Here is a 19,373-nt window from a genome sequence, read left to right as displayed (position 1 = left end):
CTTTGACCTTTCTTGTATAGTTCTGTGTGTTCTTGCCACCTCTTCTTCATCTCTTCTGTTTCTGTTAGGTCCTTACCTTTTCTTTCCTTTATCATGCCCATCCTTGTATGAAATGTTCCCTTGATATCTCCAAGTTTCTTGAAGATATCTCTAGTCTTTCCCATTCTATTGTTTTCCTTTATTTCCCTGCACTGTTCATTTAAGAAGGCCTTCTTATTTCTCCTTCCTTGTCTCTGGAACTCTGCATTCAATTGAGATATCTTTCCCTTTATTTCTTTTCCCATTATTTCTTTTTTAGTTAAAACATAATTTCTATCTATTTTTGAGTGTAGAAAGGTCATGTTACTTATGAATTTCACTTTGGAATAGTTATCTATAGAATACAACAGGAGTTTCTGAGTCTATTTGAGTCAAGAGTCATGGCTTTAAAGCAAAAGATTTCAGCAAAGACTCGAGGTCTCTTCAAAATACCAAGAACAGTTAGGGTGAAACTTTTAAGGAAAAGTTTCCATAACAGCAGGGATAATGTGAAGTTAAAGAAATAACTTGGTAATTAGTATCAAGATGAATGGGAAGAACTACAAACAATAACTAACACTAACAGTTATAAGCTTTAACAAAATTTCCAGGAAAACAGTGGCTGAAGAGGAAAGCCACAGGTATCCATGAATAACCATATAATACTTAAAAAAAAAAAAAAAAAGGTGGCTGCCTCTGGAAAGTTACACCTGTCAGGACAGGAGGTATGACACTTGGTTATAAAGAAGCAAGCAAAAGAACTACTGAAAAAAGAGAAATTACTGACGGAATTGCTTTCTCTCCCACATGATTTATCAAACACTTTCAGAGGTAGTCAAAAAATCAGCCAGGAAAATTTCAGAAAGATAACTGATTTGAACACAGATTAAAGGTTTCTGAAATCTTTGAAATGGTGATTCTAATCACAAGTTCAATGGGCTCATATTTTAAGGTCTAGTCAATCCAGTCTGTGCCATGCTCCCTCCAGCAGAAATAAAACTCAAAAGTAATCCTTCATGTTAAATTTTGGGTTTTCATAATAAATATTAGTAAAAACACATTTGGACATTTTACCATTTAGTTTTATGACAGGTTTTGCCATTTTTATCACTGAAATGGGTTTCTTTGTTTTAACACATGGAGTCTTCAGGAAATAAATGCCTTCTGACCATTATATTTCTGAGCACTGTTCAAAAAGAGGGCCTAAGTTCACAGTTACCTATATTTATTTACTCTTTTCATTAAATCATTTCACTATTTACCTATGACCTGACTATCTTTTAGAGTCTGCCATTTGCCATCATTTTCCAAATAAATTCACTTAAGACTGCTGACTTAAGTGAAGCCTAATAATTAAATGAACTGACCTGGGTAGGCCTGTAAACATGTCTAGGACTGAGAGGAAAAAGACAGAGTAAATGTTTAAAGATTTAATTTATAAAAGAGAGAAAGGAAAAATAATACAGGCATATAAAATGATGCTCTTCAGGAAATTAGTACATATATATATAACAAACTACTCTAGATAATAAAAGGAAATAGCTATTAAAAGTTGAAGAGAAGATTTCCTAAAAATAAACCTCAGTTACAAATTCAAGTCAAACATGCAAAGATTAAGAAATTAAAGTAGTAGATCACAACTGGACAAATTGTTAACAGGGAAAAATGACACTGTGCAGTCAAGTCTGAAATCACTATTATTCAAAAAAGGACAGATCATCACACTGTACTCTGTAAAGGTTCCAAATAAAACATAAAATGAGAGATCTGGAAGAGCCAGGATGTATGCACAAGAAGCCAAAAACACCCAGAGATTTATAATCTTGGAATGTCTAAACATTACTAGGAAATTGTATAAACCAAGGAGCACATTTGACCGTCCTCTAAGAAGAGTCATTCACTGAAACTGATGCTTCTTTAACTGTAAGCGTGTGTGCTCTGAGATGTGGGTCCCCCTGGAATAGGCAAAGCTCCCCTTTGTGAAGCATTCATTTTAGCTGAAGAATTAGAACACACGTGGATCTACTATGAAGAATGCCAAATGTGCATTACTTTTAGTGACAAAATACTAGATTTCAAACAAAAATCTCTCGTTTTCTTTGGCCAGTATGCTGATGAACTTTAGTTGTTAAGAGATACAGTGGTGGGAAATTCTTAACTGCAGTTTCAGATATAAGTTCAGTTCAGTTCAGTGGCTCAGTCACATCCACCTCTTTGCAATCCCATGGACTGCAGCACACCAGGCCTCCCTGTCTATCACCAACTCCTGGAGCTTATTCAAACTCAAGTCCATTGAGTCAGTGTTGCCAGCCAACCATTTCATTCTGTCATCCTCTTCTCTTCCCGCTTCCAATCTGTCCCAGAATCAGGATCTTCTCCAATGAATCAGTTGTTCACGTGAGGTGGCCAAAGTATTGGAGTTTCAGTTTCAGCATCAGTCCTTCCAATGAATATTCAGGACTGATCTCCTTTAGGATGGACTGGTTGGATCTCTTTGCAGTCCAAGGGACTCTCAAGAGTCTTCTCCAACACCACAGTTCAAAAGCATCAATTCTTTGGCACTCAGCTTTCTTTATAGTCCAATTCTCTAGCAGTCCATACATGACTACTGGAAAAACTACTGCTTTGACTAGACGGACCTTTGTTGGCAAAGTAATGTCTCTACTTTTTAATATGCTATCTAGGTTGGTCATAGCTTTTCTTCCAAGGAGTATCTTTTAATTTCAAGAGGGCAATAAACTGTTTCAGGAGTCAAATTACATAGAAATGAGCATATTAAACTGTATATTTGCTTGCTTATCTCAAGTAATCCAGTATTTCTCAACTAAGGTCAAGCCCCAAAAGTGCTCTCCCAAAAGTACTTTAAATGGAAATACTTACTTAGGAAACCAATTTAATCCCAGGTGTTCTGTCTTGGAATATAATATTCTTTCCACCATGTCAAAAAGTGGTCGCCAAGGTAACTCCAAATCATCTCTTGAAAGAAGTTCCTTTTTCCTAATTAAAGAAAGAGTGTGCACATTACACACACTATACAGGGAAAGTAGTTGCTAAATGCTGCAGTCATCACAGTGGGTTTTGCTTTCTGCCATCCTCAGCCGTTCGCTGGTAAAACACGTCAGTAGGAAGAACAACGCACAGGACTTATGCTGCTGCTCAAACCTCAAAGGGCACCACATAAAAAGAGGCATTACACAGCCACTATGGAGAACAGTGTGGAGATTCCTTAAAAAACTGGAAATGAAACTGCCGTATGACCCAGCAATCTCACTGATGGGCATACACACCAAGGAAACCAGAACTGAAAGAGACACAGGTATCCCAAGGTTCATCGCAGCACTGTTTACAATAGCTAGGACATGGAAGCAACCTAGATGTCCACTGGCAGACGAGTGGATAAGAAAGTTGTGGTACATAAACACAGTGGAATATTACTCAGCTACTAAAAAGAACGCCTTTTAATCCGTTCTAATGAGGTGGATGAAACTGCAGCCTATTACACAGAGTGAAGTAAGTCAGGAAGAAAAACACCAATACAGTATATTAATGCATATATAAGGAATTTGTAACAATGACCCTATATGTGAGACAGCAAAAGAGACACAGATATAAAGAACAGACTTTTGGACTCTGTGGCAGAAGGTGAGGGTGGGATGATTTGAGATAATAGCATTGAAATGTATAATATCGTATGTGAAATAGATCAGCAGTCCAACTTTGTTGCACGACACAAGGCACTCAAAGTTGGTGCACTGGGACAACCCTGAGGGGTGGCATGAGGAGGGAGGCGAGAGGGGGGTTCAGGATAGGGGACCTGAACCCTACAGGGACATGGACACCCATGGCTGATTCATGTCAATGTATGGCAAAAACCACTACAATGCTGTAAAGTAATTAGCCTCAAATTAAATAAATTAATTAAAAAAAGAAAAAAGAGGCATTACAATTTGTGCCACCATCATTGTAGATGAGTTTCATACTTTCCCGTACTATCTATGAAGTACTCCCTGTTTCTGGAATTGTGCTGTGTGTCCAGGATAAGGAAAACCTGGGACTTGGTCTTACCAAAGAACACTTGGCTCTCCTCATTCCCTAAAATCTTGAAGAAAGAAAAAAATCTTACCAGAAATTACAACAAATGGACTTACTTTAATAAGTTGATCAAGAGACGGGCAAATCCCTGCATCATGCTGATTTCCAGTTTTGGAATTGATACCAGCTCATACAATAACTTGATAAAAAGAACATGATCTTCTTTGCTAAATTTTCTCCCATAAAGTCGAATATATCTGCAAGAGATAAATTGATACAGACTTTAAAAATAGATATGGTGACATATTTTTGTTCATTGAGGCATTAGTCACATGCCCAAGGTGCAGAAGTAATGTAAATGTCCATCAACAGACAGATACATGTGTGTGTGTACACAGGCACATATATATGTGTGCAGGAATATTATTCAGCCTTTAAGAAGAAGGCCATCATACGCTAAAACATAGATGGACCTTGAGGACATTACGCTAAGTGAAATAAGACATCAAAAAAAGTCAAATACTGGATGATTATCACTTAGATGTAATATCTAAAGTAATCAAATTCACAGAAACAGAATGATGGTTGCCAGGGGCTGGGAAGGTAGAGAGAGGGAGATAACAGGGTTTCAGTCATAGAAGATGAAAAAGTCCTAGAGATCTGTGGCATAACAATGTACACACACTTAACAATACCACACAGTACACTTAAACATTGTTAAGAAGGTAAATTTAACAGCTTGCCACAATTAAAAACATGTATTGCTACACTTTAATTTCAAATGTCTTTGATGTTATTTTGTATCCACTCATCATTGTGCAGGAAAGATTTACTCTGGATTTTAATTGAGAGATTACCAAATAAGTATTTTATTGACAAGAAACCTCTAATGATAACTGAATTCTCATCAACCTTTAATGACCTGCAATCCCATTCCTGGGCATGTATGCAGAGAAAAACATGATCTGAAAGGATACATGCAGTCCCATGTTCCTTGCAGCACTGTTTACAGGAGCCAAGACATGGCAGCAAGTTAAATGTTCATCAACAGAGGAATGGGTAAAGATGTGGCACGTATACACAGTGGAGTATTACTCAGCCATCAAAAAGGACGAAGCAACGCTACTGCAGCGACACGGTGGACCTAGAGAGTGCCATACTGAGGGAGGTGAGTCAAGCAGAGGGGAAATTGTGTATGACATCTCTTATACGTGGGATTTAAAAAAAAAAAAACTGATACAAACGAACTTACTTACAAATAGAAAGAGACTCACAGACCAAAAAATGAACTTATGGTTGCGGGGAGGGATAGGGATAGTCAGGGCCTTTGGGAAGGTCATGAACACACTGCTATATTCAAAATGCATAATCAAAGGACCTGCTGTATAAGCACGTGGAACTGTGCTCAATGTTATCTGCCAGCCTGGATGGGAGTGGAGTTTGGGGGAGAATGGGATGGCTGAGTCCCTCTGCTGTTCACCTGAAACAGCCACAACACTGTTGATTGGCTATACCCCAATACAAAATAAAGAGTTTAAAGTTTAGGAAAAAAAATTCTAATGACCAATTATAACACTGCAGCTTTATTGTCGTATGGTCTTACGCCACAATAACCTGAAAAGAATCCCTCTGGACCTTTCCCTTATTAAACAATGCTCATTCAAGATAACAACGTATTTACAGACTTACTGAAACTAATTTAAAACACCATATCAAAACACAATAAAACAGAAGAAAAGAGTATAGACATAAAAGTTTACTGTTTTAACCACAAAATCTTTGATGCAGGCTTACTAAGAATCTGAAACAATACAGCAAATTATCTAATTTGTACTATTTGTTTCTAGACTCATAACTATAATAAAATTAAATTGCTACAAAAAGTATAGTTTTTAATCTCAAAATTGTATGTTTTCATTCTTTTTTATTAACTTTAGAGACTCAGTGTAATCAAAGGTGTCAACTGTAAGCAAAATGAAGGAAAAAGTGTCCCAAAAAACAAGAATGACCATGGCATAGTTAAGGATTAACTACTTAGAAACCAAACTTAAACTTAGAACTTTTACTGGATGCCTAAAATCATAAATTCCTTTTAGGAAGACTGTTCTACAGACAAATACACAAATCACAGAAAAGAGCATTAATATTCCTTATGATCTTTAGCACTTTCCCATTAACTATGATCAAAGTAAACTCACGTTTAACTTCTAAAATGAGAATAATTGTTTTTCTTTTTCTAGAAAATCCTCAAAACTCTTGGTTCAGTAAAAGCACTATTTTCTCAGGCTGCTGCATATTGATTCAGCTCTTGTCTGTCCATCCAAGGTATAATCCCATGATTTCACCTTACTACTAGACAACTAACCAGTATAGGGTGAGCAGCAATGAGACCAGAGATGTTGTTTTACCTTTCAGTGAATGTCTCTTAAGCACTTACGCCAGGGAAAGTAACTGGGCTAATGAAGACAATACACAAAGACCTTAAGCCCAGGGCTGCCAGACGTACTTCGAACTGCTGAAAAAGCATGGTAAAAACTCCTGAAGTCTCCCTCAATTTCACTCTAAATTGAGGAGTAAAAGCTGCTGCTAAGTCACTTCAGTCGTGTTCGACTCCGTGCGACCCCATAGATGGCAGCCCACCAGGCTCCCCCGTCCCTGGGAGTCTCCAGGCAAGAACACTGGAGTGGGTTGCCATTTCCTCCTCCAATGCATCAAAGTGAAAAGTGAAAGTGAAGTCGCTCAGCCATCTCCAACTCTTTAAGACCCCATGGACTGCAGCCTACCAGGCTCCTCTGCCCATGGGATTTTCCAGGCAAGAGTATTGGAGTGGGGTGCCATTGCCTTCTCTGGGAGTAAAAGCTAGAATCATTTAAATGCTACTTTCAAATGAAAACAAACCATAAGAAACAGCATTTATCTTAAAGATAAAACAGAATTTTCCAAAGAAACATCTTGTTCCCAGTGGCTACCTCAGGCCTTGTCAGGCTCCAAGTGCCCCTGTGGTTAGGCACTTACTCTCCCCTGTGGCTAAGATATTTCTGTGGAAAAACTGGAGAAACACTGCTCTAAGCCATTGAAATAATTTACCTACAAGCACATCGCTTTTGCTGTAGTATATGAATTGTGTAAAAATGAAGGACATGAAATTCATAAACTCCAAAATTCAATACTATGAAGAGACCAACAGGGGAATCCTTAGAGGAGCTAGGACTGCTAACAAAACCAAAAACTTTAGGGGGATTACTCAGAAACTTATTTCCCCTGTTAACAGCAAATAGTTCTTCCCAACCAGAAAGTAATTCCTGTCTCAGCATTTCTCAAAACACAGCCCAAGAATGCTACTTCTGAAAAGCTCAGAAGTACTAAAAGAAGAAAGTTAACTGGTCTTCATTAAAATCAGGAACTTCTATTCACACATGAAAAGTAAAAGATATTTGGAACACATATCTATCCGATAAAGCACTCACTCAAACTGCATCAGAACTCCTACAAGTCAATAAGAAATAGCACAAACAAATTTTTTTTAAAAATGGGCAAAAGACTCAGGTAGGCACTTCTGGAAAGCCAACATCCAGATGATTGATGAGCATATGAAAAGGACTCAACATCATCACTCATCAGTAAATGCAAATTAAAACTACTAATAGGGTACCACTTCACACCACCATACTGGCTGAAATTAAAAAGCTCACAATACCCAGTTTTGGTGAGAATAGGGCAAAACCAGTTTTTACAGCTACTCTGGAAAAACTTGACATCACCTCATAAATGTTCACTAGACATAAAACTGTTTAAAACGCACATTACTGGGCTCTATCTTAAAACTGTATGTGTTAATCACTCAGTTGTGTCCAACTCTTTGCAACCCCATCGACTGTACTCCCAGGCTCCTCTGTCCGTGGGATTCTCCAGGCAAGAATACTGGAGGGAGTTGCCATTCCCTTTCTCCAGGGAACCCTCCCAATCCAGGGATAGAACCCAAGTCTCCTGCATTCCAGGCAGATTTTTTACCATCTGAGCAAGCAGGGAAGCCCAAAAAACTAGTGCATCAAAAGTACTGGGAGTGGTAAATGCAATAAAGTTGCTTCTTTTTTCATTCTTGAAAAAGGAAATTTTAAAAAATATTCAGAGTGGAAACTGAGAGTCTTCACTTAAAACTACTCTAGTTGTTCTTTCTTTATATTTATTCAAAAATTCTACTTTAGATTCTATTTAGAGATAGTCCATTCTCTTTTCCCAATTAATTTGCACATTAAATTTTAGGACTAAAAATTTATATTAAAATACTTCAAAACCTTAATAACAATCATGGTTGAATTTTCAAATAGAATATTTTCTTAAACTATCCAGAATATATAGATGACAAGTCATTAGGTTCCATCCTCCCACAGGAGGAAAAACCGTAAAATACAGAAGCACTTTTCAACTGCTTCCTCCTCACAACCTTATAGTGTTATTAGTAAAACGCTTTACTTTTTAATCTCAAGTAAAGACAGTGGCATACCAGGAAAAGTCACTATATAATCAAATGTACAATGCTGTCACGGCTTTTTCTACTATACATCCTGAAGATAAGTCTACTATATATTTCTAGAAAATTTAAGTAAAGTATAAAATTATACAGTACTATTGACATGGACTAAGAATTAGAGCTTAACTAGAGGCTAAAAATAATTGGTTTTCAATACAGGCTTTGTCATTCATCAATTATTTTTCTTCAAGGCAATCATTTGGTTTCTAAGGTTCTAAATATATCCACAAATAAAAGTAAAATTAACATCATTTCAAAGCAATATTAAGACTGTGTTATTATAAAACATATAAGACATTTGGCAAAGAAATTAAATCTTAAGTAAGTGCTTTACTTTGGGTAGTCCTACTTACAAGACAAAAAATGAAACTTGAAGTTTTAAAAGCCAGAATTTAAATACTGTCATTGAAAGTACTTAAAAGCATTTGTGGATGATTAAAAAAAAAAAAAAAAATCACATCCAGCAATACGCCCTAAATAAAAATTCAGAATATCAAAGTCAAAATACCAAAAATCTTTTCAATGCACACTTGCAATAATAAATATTTCCTGAAAAAAACCCTAAAAGTCTGATAAAGGAATGATTTGTTAAATTGTGGTTTATGCCTTTAGACTACAGTGCAGTAATTTAAAATTGTTTTCAAAGAATTTTATGGACATCAAATGTAATATCATATAAAATATCATGATACAGAACATTCACAATACATAACTAAACAAAAGGAAACACTCATGCATTAGGATTAAAAAATAAAGCAAACACTATAAAATATTACTTCTTGATGGTCAAACTGACTCATATTCTTCTGTATACCTCTGTTTAAGCACTGTTTTAAAGGAAACAGGTATTATCTATTACAATTAAAATTAACATGTAAAAATATTTCATATCAACTTCTGTTGTACAATGCTTATAACTAGGTAATTAATATTTCTGCATTTCTACTATTATCTTAATTAAAAAACCCTTTATCAAAGACTACTCGAGTCCCATTTAAAACAGCACAGGAGAGATTCCTTGGAGGTCCACTGGTTAGGATTCAGCACTTTCACTGCTGTGGTCCAAGTTCAATTCCTGGTGGGGGAAATAAGATTTCACAAGCAGCACAGTGGCCAAAGCAATTTTTTAAATAAGTAAGAGCACAGGAGTCAAGTTGTTCTCACCAGGCAAAAATGAGATCATAAATCACAATAATTAACTGCGAAAGATGTTTAAATTAAGTTCATAAAGAATAAAAGGTATCACCATTTTGCCTCTATAACAGATGCAGGATGGCCACTAACATCACAAAAAGAGAACACTGGAGGTTACTCATCTCCTGATACAATTGTACAATACCGACTATTATACAGTCCTGAAACAGAAAATTAAACTTCATGTGCTGAAGAACAGCAACAAAATCAATTACTGTGTGTCTTTACCACTTCAATCTGACTTCCACTAAAGCATAAGTGGAAACAGAATTATATAATTAATAAAACTGACTTTAAAAGACACAAATAAAAATTATAAGCTTACAGAAACTATGCCTTTTTTTGGATCTTTTTGTGGAATACCTATAAACACTGGTTGTAAAATAAACTACAAACAAAACCTTACTTAACTCTAACGTGGATATTACATTGGCCTGAGTCTGATTATAATAAAATGTAAATTAGAAAATATTAACCAAGTGTAACAAAAAGAAACCAAATCACTTAAAAGCATGCATATGAGTCAATTAAATAATCACTTTCAGACTTAAGGTAGACTCCTCCATGAGGTACTTCCTTTAAAATCATATTCAGTCAATAATGACTATTCTTACTGTTATCAATCAGCATTATTCTGAATTTAGATTAAAGAGTAAACTAGAAACAAAAATAATGATAATTGCTACAGGAAAGGCAGAATAGTACGACGTCAGTGCTATAATTATACCTAAAACATCTGAAAGTGTTAGTTGCTCAGTCGTGTCCAACTCTCTGGGACTCCATGGACTATAGCCTGCCAGGCTCCTCTGTCCATGGAATTCTCCAGGCAAGAGTACAGGAGTGGGTTGCCATTCCCTTTCTCCAGGGATCTTCCCAATCCAGGGATCAAACCTGCATCTCCTGCCTGGCAAGGGGATTCTTTATCATCTAAGCCACCAGAGAGCCCTGAAACAATCAACTAAAAAACCACTTTTAGACTACAGAAGAAAATCTGCAGAACAGCTTTTTTAAAAGTCAGCAGGCTTCCTGTATGGCTCCCAAATAAAAAAGAACAATAGTTGAAGAAATACTGCTCCATTCATAATACCAACAAATGATTAATTAGAAATATCTCTAAAGAAAAGTGCAAGAGTTAATTTTAACACAATAAAAACTATACTAAAATGTAAAACATTTGAATAGAAAGTGAGGCATAACAGGGAGTTCTACTCAATACTCTATAATGGCCTATATGGGAAAAGAATCTAAAAAAGAGTGAACAAATGTACAACTTACTTTGCTGTACAACTGAAACTAACCCAACAGTGTAAATAGACTATACTTCAATAAAAAATTTTAAAGAGACACCCACTAATGCAAAAAAAAAAAAAAAACTGTAGATAACAGGAATTTTTTTAAATGTGTTTTAATACCTGACAGCTAGGGCTAAACAACAAGTATTTTATAGCCAGGAAAACTATGACCAATGAAATCCTTGACCAACTCCAAAATTAACTTATTTTGCACAGTAACTTCAACTCCTCCCTCTACCAAAAAAATAAATATACATACTATCTCTACACTATATCAGCTCCAGTCTTTCTCTTCTGTTCCTAAGTGCAAGTCGCTCAGTCATGTCCAACTCTTTGCAACCCCATGGACTCTTTGCAGCCTGCCAGATTCCTCTGTCCATGGCATTCTCCAGGCCAGAATATTTAGCCGTTCCCTTCTCCAGGGGATCTTCCCAACCCAGGGATCAAACCCAGGTCTCCTGCATTGAAGGCGGGTTCTTTACTGTCTGAGCCACCAGGGAATCCCTGTTCCTAAGGTGCCACGAAATAGAAAAAATTTAAAAAGGTAAAATTATCAGATAAATCTAGAGGATGGAGAATTACTTTGACTTCATTCCATGACTAAGTCCTGAACTACATTACGTTAAAAATGTAGATATAGCTTCTCACTGCTAGAAACAGTAAATGAACAGATAAAATGAAAGGTTTTCTCATAAACCCACCTCTCCTCTTTTCACTCAATTACGTATTTATTCAAGCCAGTCCAGGTTCGATGCATGATACTGGATGCTTGGGGCTGGTGCACTGAGACGACCCAAAGGGATGGTACGGGGAGGGAAGAGGGTGGGACGTTCAGGATGGGGAACACGTGTATACCTGTGGTGGATTCATGTTGATGTATGGCAAAACCAATACAATATTGCAAAGTAATTAACCTTCAATTAAATTAAATTTGTATTAAAAAAATATTTAAAAAAAGCATTTCTAGAACAAATGACATGTACAGTATGACCCAAATTGTTCCTTTAGGTCAAGAACTCAAAATCAGATGTAAGGAGACATTTCCCAGAAAACTAAGTAATATACTGAAGGAGGGGCATAAATGCAGTTTATCACTAGAATCTTGCGATTTTTTTTAACCAAAAGTTTCATTATAAATAAGGCATTATTGAACCCAATCTTGAAAGATTAGAGAGCTGTCGTGACTCTGAAAAGGGAACTAAAGTTCAGTATAATCTGAGCAGTTGGGGGAAGAAGTGGCAAGAGGCACAAAAGACAGCTCTAGGTAAAGGAACACAGAAAAGCAACTTTCTGTGACAAGAAGACACAGTTGGTGAGGTGGGAGGGAGGCTCGAGAGGGAGGGGATAAATATATATTTATGGTTGATTCATATCGTTGTACAAGAGAAAACAATACAGCATTGTAAAGCGATTAAAAATAAAAAAAAGAAGACACAGACAAAAGAACATTACTTGTTCTAGTTCCCCTTCAAAAAAGTCAAACTGAGGATCAAGAAAAGGAATAGATTATCACAAACCACCAAATAAGGATGTTAATTCCAAGTGACTGCTGCTTGGGACGAAGGCAACAAAGGTGCTGTCTACAGTGGAGGATGTCTTACGTTTCCATGTTAAGTTGCTTTGCAACTCCCAACGTTATAATCAACTCTGGATAGAGAGAATAGTTACGTATTTCAACACAACAGCCAAGCAAGCATGAACAAAATGGTTTTACAAGTTTGCTAAGAATTCAAACTGCTCTATGTCAGTCCCATGGGCAAATCATTTACTCTTCAGTGCATGTGTATGAAACTTGGGTTTCTTCACAAGGCTATGGGGATAGATAATTGATTAATGGGCTTGAAAGATATTCTTTGATTTAACTATGCTAGAATGGGGCTCCAGGTACCAGCTGTTTTCTTGTAAGTTTCCCAGATGTCTCACTATGTTTGAGAACCACTGCACCAATGACAACCCACTCCAGTACTCTTGCCTGGAAAATCCCATGGACGGAGGAGCCTGGTAGGCTGCAGTCCATGGGGTCGCTAAGAGTCGACACAAGTGAGCGACTTCACTTTCACTTTTCACTTTCATGCACTGGAGAAGGAAATGGCAACCCACTCCAGTGTTCTTGACTGGAGACTCCCAAGGACGGCAGAGCCTGGTAGGCTGTCATCTTGGTGTCGCAGAGTTGGACATGACTAAAGCGACTTAGCAGCAGCAGCAGCACCTAAGCAGACAGATGGGAGCATAATTTATGTTTTTTAAAATCTACTTAAATCATTAAAAATATAACACTAATACAATGTTTCAATTTATATTTCTTGCGAGGCTAAACATATCTTAAGATAATTTGCCTTTAAAAAATATAAAAAATTAATACCTTAAAAAAGGGGGGGGGGCAACCCAGAGAATAAGCAATGAATTAAGTTATAGATTATAAGACAATGTTCCTTCAACATCTATACTGAACCATGCTGGAAATCTGTGGATGGGACAACAAACCTATACATTTTCTTTCCTTTATTTTTTTAACCAACTATAAGTTACATCCTTGAGAACTGAGAGGAAAATATTACTGGGGAGGGGGGGAATTATTATTTTATCAGGAAAGCAATATATACTTATTTAAACGATTCAAATAGTACAGCAAGCTTACAAATTTGAAAACTGTTGCCTATGACTGTTAATAGCCTAGATAATATCCTTCCAGACTTTATTTATATACAAATGTACATATGTAAATACTTTTCAAAAACACAAATGTAATGATAATATAGATATTGTTTACTACTTCTTATTTTTTTTTACCTAACGGAAGCTCAAACCACTGTTCAATGCCTATAAAATGTGGTGGCAGAGGTCTCTGCATCACTAATATTTAACCAGAGATGAAACAAGGTGAACACTGAGAACCTTTTTTGCAACTGACTGAACATACAAGTATACCTTGAGAAATACGACGACTTAAGTACTGAAGCTCCTCCAGGGCTAGTTCTATTTTTAAAACAAAAAAACAAAAAAACCTTCAAACTGACAATAAATAGCTGACCAAGTTAAACAAACTGGTTTAAAACACACTGAGAGTAGGTTTCCAAAAGCCTGAAAGCCAGGTCTGTCATCTTCAAGGGTAGTGTAATACCTCTGCTGGAAGGCAGTAAGGGAACAAAGGGACCCGAGGTTTACTCTCCTCTTTACCCCCACCTACTACAGGCTGCGCAACACTGGAGTTCCAGCATATTATATGTCAGAGTTATGTCCTCTACAACTTACTAAAATTGACACAACTATCTCTAGTAAAGTCATTCCCTATTAACACCTAATGATGCCTCTACTTTTCTCCCAGTTGCTTCTCTCTTGACGCACAGATAAGCGGTATTCATTTCTCAAAATGTTTTAGTATCATTTAAGAGCCAGACATGGCAACAGGCAATGGAAACATAAATAAGTAACAAATGGCCCTACAGCATGCAGCCTAGAGAGAGGGACAGACAACTGACTAATTCAATACGATGGTCTGAGTACAGACTAACACGTGTGCTCAATCTGCTCCACCTCTGTTCCCACACATTAAACATCTTCCTCCAAATTCTTCCTTACCTAATCAAATCCTATCTCAAGACTCAGCTGCAGTTTTCCCAGGTGACACAGCCCAGGCAGCTTTCCTTACTCTGGACATATGATTAAGAGCAAAAGCCTTGTGGTCAGCAAGCAAACTGCCTGTTACATAATAACCTAAGATTCATTTCTTCAAAGGTAAAACTGAGATAATAAATGTCAGTCAGTGAAATTGCTCAGTTGTGTTCGACTCTTTGCAATCCCATGGACTATAGCCTACTAGGCTCCTCCATCCATGGAATATTCCAGGCAAGAGTACTGGAGTGGGTTGCCATTTCCGTCTCCAGGGGATCTTCCCAAACGGGGATCGAACCCAGGTCTCCCGCACTGCAGGCAAATGCTTTACCGTTTGAGCTACCAGGGAAGCTGAGATAATAAATGTACCTACAGTTAATTGTGAAAATCAAATGAAATAACAAATATAAAGCCTTTAGCATACTGCTGGCACATACTGAGCCCTCAACAGATGGTAGGTAGTATCTATACCACTCATTTAACAATCTGTGGGGCTTCCCTGTGGCTCAGTTGGTAAAGAATCTGCCTGCAATGCAGGAGGGAAAGTGAAAGTGAAAGTCACTCAGTCGTGTCCAACTCTGCAACCCCATGGACTGTCTATGGAATTCTCCATGCCAGAATACTGGAGTGGGTAGCCTTTCCCTTCTCTAGGGGATCTTCTCAACCCAGAGATCAAACCCAGGGCTCCCACATTGCAGGCGGATTCTTTACCAATTGAGCTATCAGGGAAGCAATGCAGGAGACCTGGGTTTAATTCCTAGGTCAGGAAGATCCCCTGATAAGGGAATGGCTACCACTCCAGTGGTAACGGGGAATGCTCCCTTGCAAAATCCCTTGGGTTACTGATATTTGGGGGGCTTCCTTGGTGCCTCAGAGGTAAAGAATCTGCCTGCAATGTGGGAGACCTGGGTTCAATCCTTGGGTCAGGAAAATTCCCTGGAGGAGGACATGGCAAGCCACTCTAGTATTCTTGCCTAGAGAATCCCATGGACAGGGAAGCCTGGCAGGCTACAGTCCACAGGGTCACATAAAGTTGGACGCGACTGAGTGTGTATGCATGCACTGATATTTTTAAACTGTTGAGACTTTTTATTTTCATCCTTTGTATCTTGATAGCTCAATAAGTAGGTGTGGATTATATATCTAAAGTACTAAAAGAAACTTGAAAAATGAGTAGCTTTCTAAATTTTTTGGCCACAATCCACAGTAATAAATACAGAATGTAGTATACACAAAAACATATGTATAATTGAAACAACGGTCATGATCATTCACCTTTATTACTTCTAAATTCACTCTAATAATTTAAGTCTAGTTCAACAAATCAAACCAAATCACACCCAATGTGGTTGAGAGCTGAACTCACAGCTCTTTGGTCATAACCCCAAATTCGGGTTAAAACACTTAAAAATGAAACTTTGGATGAAATATTATGAGAATTCCACACACAAAAAAACGAAACATAGTGAAAAGGTCTTAGGATATCTGTCTGTTAAACTTTGAGTTTATTTTAAAAATCACACTTCTAAAATCATTCCTAAGTTGTTAAATCACAACTTTTCTCCTGCTATACACCAAATAGGGACCTCTGTTTTGTATATGCTGATAGAACTTTGAGAATATTTTATTAACTAGGATCTCTGGAACTAACTTACCTTCCCTTAGAACATAAGCTATGCCAACTAAACTCTTCAGAATGTGTCCAAAATACAAGCACTCATGAACATTCATAAAATTTCTTGCTATAAAAACTTCCTTCATCCCTGGCTTAAAAAAAGGAAGATGTCATACAGAGAACTAGCGGTTACCAGTGGGGAAAGGTAAGGGGGAGGGGCAATATAGGAGGAGAGAATTAAGAAGCACAAACTGTTATGTATAAAATAAGCTACAAGGACATACTTTACAATACAAGGACTATAACCAATATTTTACAGTTAACTATAAATGGATTCCTTTGTGGCTAAGCTGGTAAAGAATCCACCTGCAATGCGGGAGACCTGGGTTCAGTCCCTGGGTTGGGAAGATCCCTTGGAAAAGGGCAAGGCTATCCACTCCAGTATTCTGACCTAGAGAATTCCATGGACTGTATAGTCCAAGGGGTCGCAAAGGGTTGGACACGACTGAGTGACTTTCACTTCATAAATGGAGTACAGTCTTTAAAAATTGTGAATCATCTTGTATACCTGTAAGATATATCGAAAATCAACTATACTTCAACTAAAAAAATTAAGTAGAAAGGAAAAAAGAGAATTGTCAGAAAATGAAATGAAACACCCACACTTAACAACCCAAAGATTACTAACATATTCTATTTAAGCTGCCTACCATTATAAGATTATAAAGCATTTTTAATAATTCTTAAGCAATTTCCAACTTACTTGAACTAAAATACTATTTTCACATCCATTTCACAGCTGCCTAGTGTTAAGTTTTTTTCTTAGAAAGGGAAAAGGCCTTTATTACATTTTCTTAACTCTAAACTTTAGGATCTAGGTATTATTCTTATTTTTAAAGCCAAATTAGCATAAAAAGGTAATGACCACTACCAAAATTTTATGGTTCATCTACCAAAAAATTGTAGTAACAATACTCTAAATTTTTAAACACTAAATATTTAACAATAATGATGATAGCTTTATTTTTAAATGAGGAATTCAAACTCCCCGATGCAACCGATACAATCTGCTCTCTTCTCTAAATAACTGTTAAAACCCATTCCCTTTACCCTCCCTCTCTCTTTAGGTTACACCATTCTCTTCCTCAACCAAGATGCTCCTTCCTTCTACTTCTTTGGTTAAATATACACTTTCTTTTGAACCCAATATTAAAATAGATCTCACCCCAAATTCATTTTTCTCCATTTTGACTGTCAAAGTAATAATTCATTAGAAACCTCAGAATGTTTTAGGTGACAACGAAACAGTTGATTCTAACATTACTGAGTACCTATGAATGTATATATGCTATCCGATATGCCGGGGGTGCAACGCTGCTGCTGCTGCTGCTGCTGCTAAGTCACTTTAGTCGTGTCCGACTCTGTGCAACCCCATAGACGGCAGCCCACCAGGCTCCCCCATCCCTGGGATTCTCCAAGCAAGAACACTGGAGTGGGTTGCCATTTCCTTCTCCAATGCATGAAAGTGAAGTCGCTCAGTCATGTCTGACTCTTAGCGACCCCATGGACTGCAGCCCACCAGGCTCCTCTGTCCATGGGATTTTCCAGGCAAGAGTACTGGAGTGGGGTGTCATTGGGGATGCAATGAAGGAGAGGTAAATATCAAAGACTCTGACCCCAAAAAAGCTCACGGTAGAGGGAAGGTAGGTACACAAAGAACATAAAAGCAGGAATAAGGAATCACAAGAGAGTACACTAAAAGGGAAGAAATGCCTAGGCCGAATATGGAAGTAGCCAACTTCAGGGTTCCAAATGGGAATATTTATAGTGTGTGCTGCTTTTAACACTCCAGTGGCCAGTCTCAATGAATGCAGAGGGTTTTGGTTGTTGTTTGCTAGATGCTGCTCTCATTACCATGTTCTCAGCTTGCTTTTCACGTGGTACACATGAAATTTAGGTCTAAATTTTCCACAAAGGTTGGAGGGAAACACAGATTTGAATTTTATATTTAAAATTGGGGAGGGAGGTTCACTAGAAATGAGTAGCATTTAACAGCAAAAAGAGAATCTCGAGGTTCTACAATGAGAACAACAGGTTTAGAAGTTGCGCACTTATTCACTAGTAATTGCCCCTTAAAAAACATTAGGAATTTGCCTCTTTCACTTCAATTAAGAACATTTACTTCAAGACAATTTCATTTAATAAACACTTCTATCAAGAGCACTTGAAAAAATTGTTTTGAAGTAATAAATTCAGATCTCAAAAGAAAACAAATGGTACTGTTTTACTAATTTTTTTCTAACTGCCTTTTTCAGTGTCTCAATGAAGGGCATGAAAACCATACTTGTCAAGAGTGTGAATTTTTAAGTGATGCACTTAGCATTCGTATTTTCTTCACCCTCCAATTTTTTGATGGAGTTATACCTTGCTTGCTCTGTTCTAAATGAACAAAAATGTGCACTAAGAGAAAAAGAACACTCTGGAACTTCCCTGGAGGGCAAAATTCTTTCACTGCTATAACCCCATTGTCAAGAACAGTGCCCATCCCATACAAGGCACTCACACAATAATCTGCTCAGACTCCTGCCTCTACTACTTTGCATCAGGCTGTGTATTAATGTATGAACCTCACAGTACAGCCAAAAGCAAAAGAAGAGATAGTTCAAGGCAGACTTTGTTACCCCAGGATTGAGTCTATGTCTTCAAAGTTGAGGAGGAAAGAAAGATATTACAATATGAAAACATTCACGAATAAACTATTTCTTTTCTCTCTATCAATGAGGCCTGTTTACAGTAAACCTTAAACAAAACCATTGCAAATGAAATGGAAACTAAAGAGTAAAACCACAAATTCTGCAAAAAAGTCAAATCAACTTCATGAGGCTGATCAACATAAATTGTTACTTTTTTTTAAAGTTTGATAATGACATGGGTATTGATTTTTTGTTTCATTCCTTCTCCCTTAAAGATATATATACCAGAAATATTTATGAATGAAGAATATGCTTCAAAAAAACAAAGGTTTAAGGGTGTGGTGGTAAAAGGAACATGATTGGCCCTGAGTTGATAACTGCTGAAC

At 37.2% G+C, this 19,373-nt stretch overlaps 1 protein-coding gene across 1 annotated transcript in view; it reads right to left on the bottom strand.

Moving 5' to 3' along the window:
* PSME4 (proteasome activator subunit 4) overlaps positions 1 to 19,373 on the bottom strand; it is a 96,414-nt gene that overhangs the window by 70,751 nt on the left and 6,290 nt on the right. Inside the window, exons 2-3 of the mRNA XM_069583337.1 lie at positions 4,167 to 4,307; positions 2,899 to 3,015 (exon numbers count right to left, since the gene is read on the bottom strand). Of these exons, the coding sequence (XP_069439438.1) occupies positions 2,899 to 3,015; positions 4,167 to 4,307 (258 nt within the window). The remainder of the gene's footprint in view (positions 1 to 2,898; positions 3,016 to 4,166; positions 4,308 to 19,373) is intronic.

Source organism: Ovis canadensis, chromosome 3 (assembly GCF_042477335.2).
Source record: "Ovis canadensis isolate MfBH-ARS-UI-01 breed Bighorn chromosome 3, ARS-UI_OviCan_v2, whole genome shotgun sequence".
Taxonomy (NCBI): Eukaryota; Metazoa; Chordata; class Mammalia; order Artiodactyla; family Bovidae; genus Ovis; species Ovis canadensis.
Note: the sequence above shows the minus strand (reverse complement) of the source record. Positions and strands in the feature narration are given on the sequence as shown.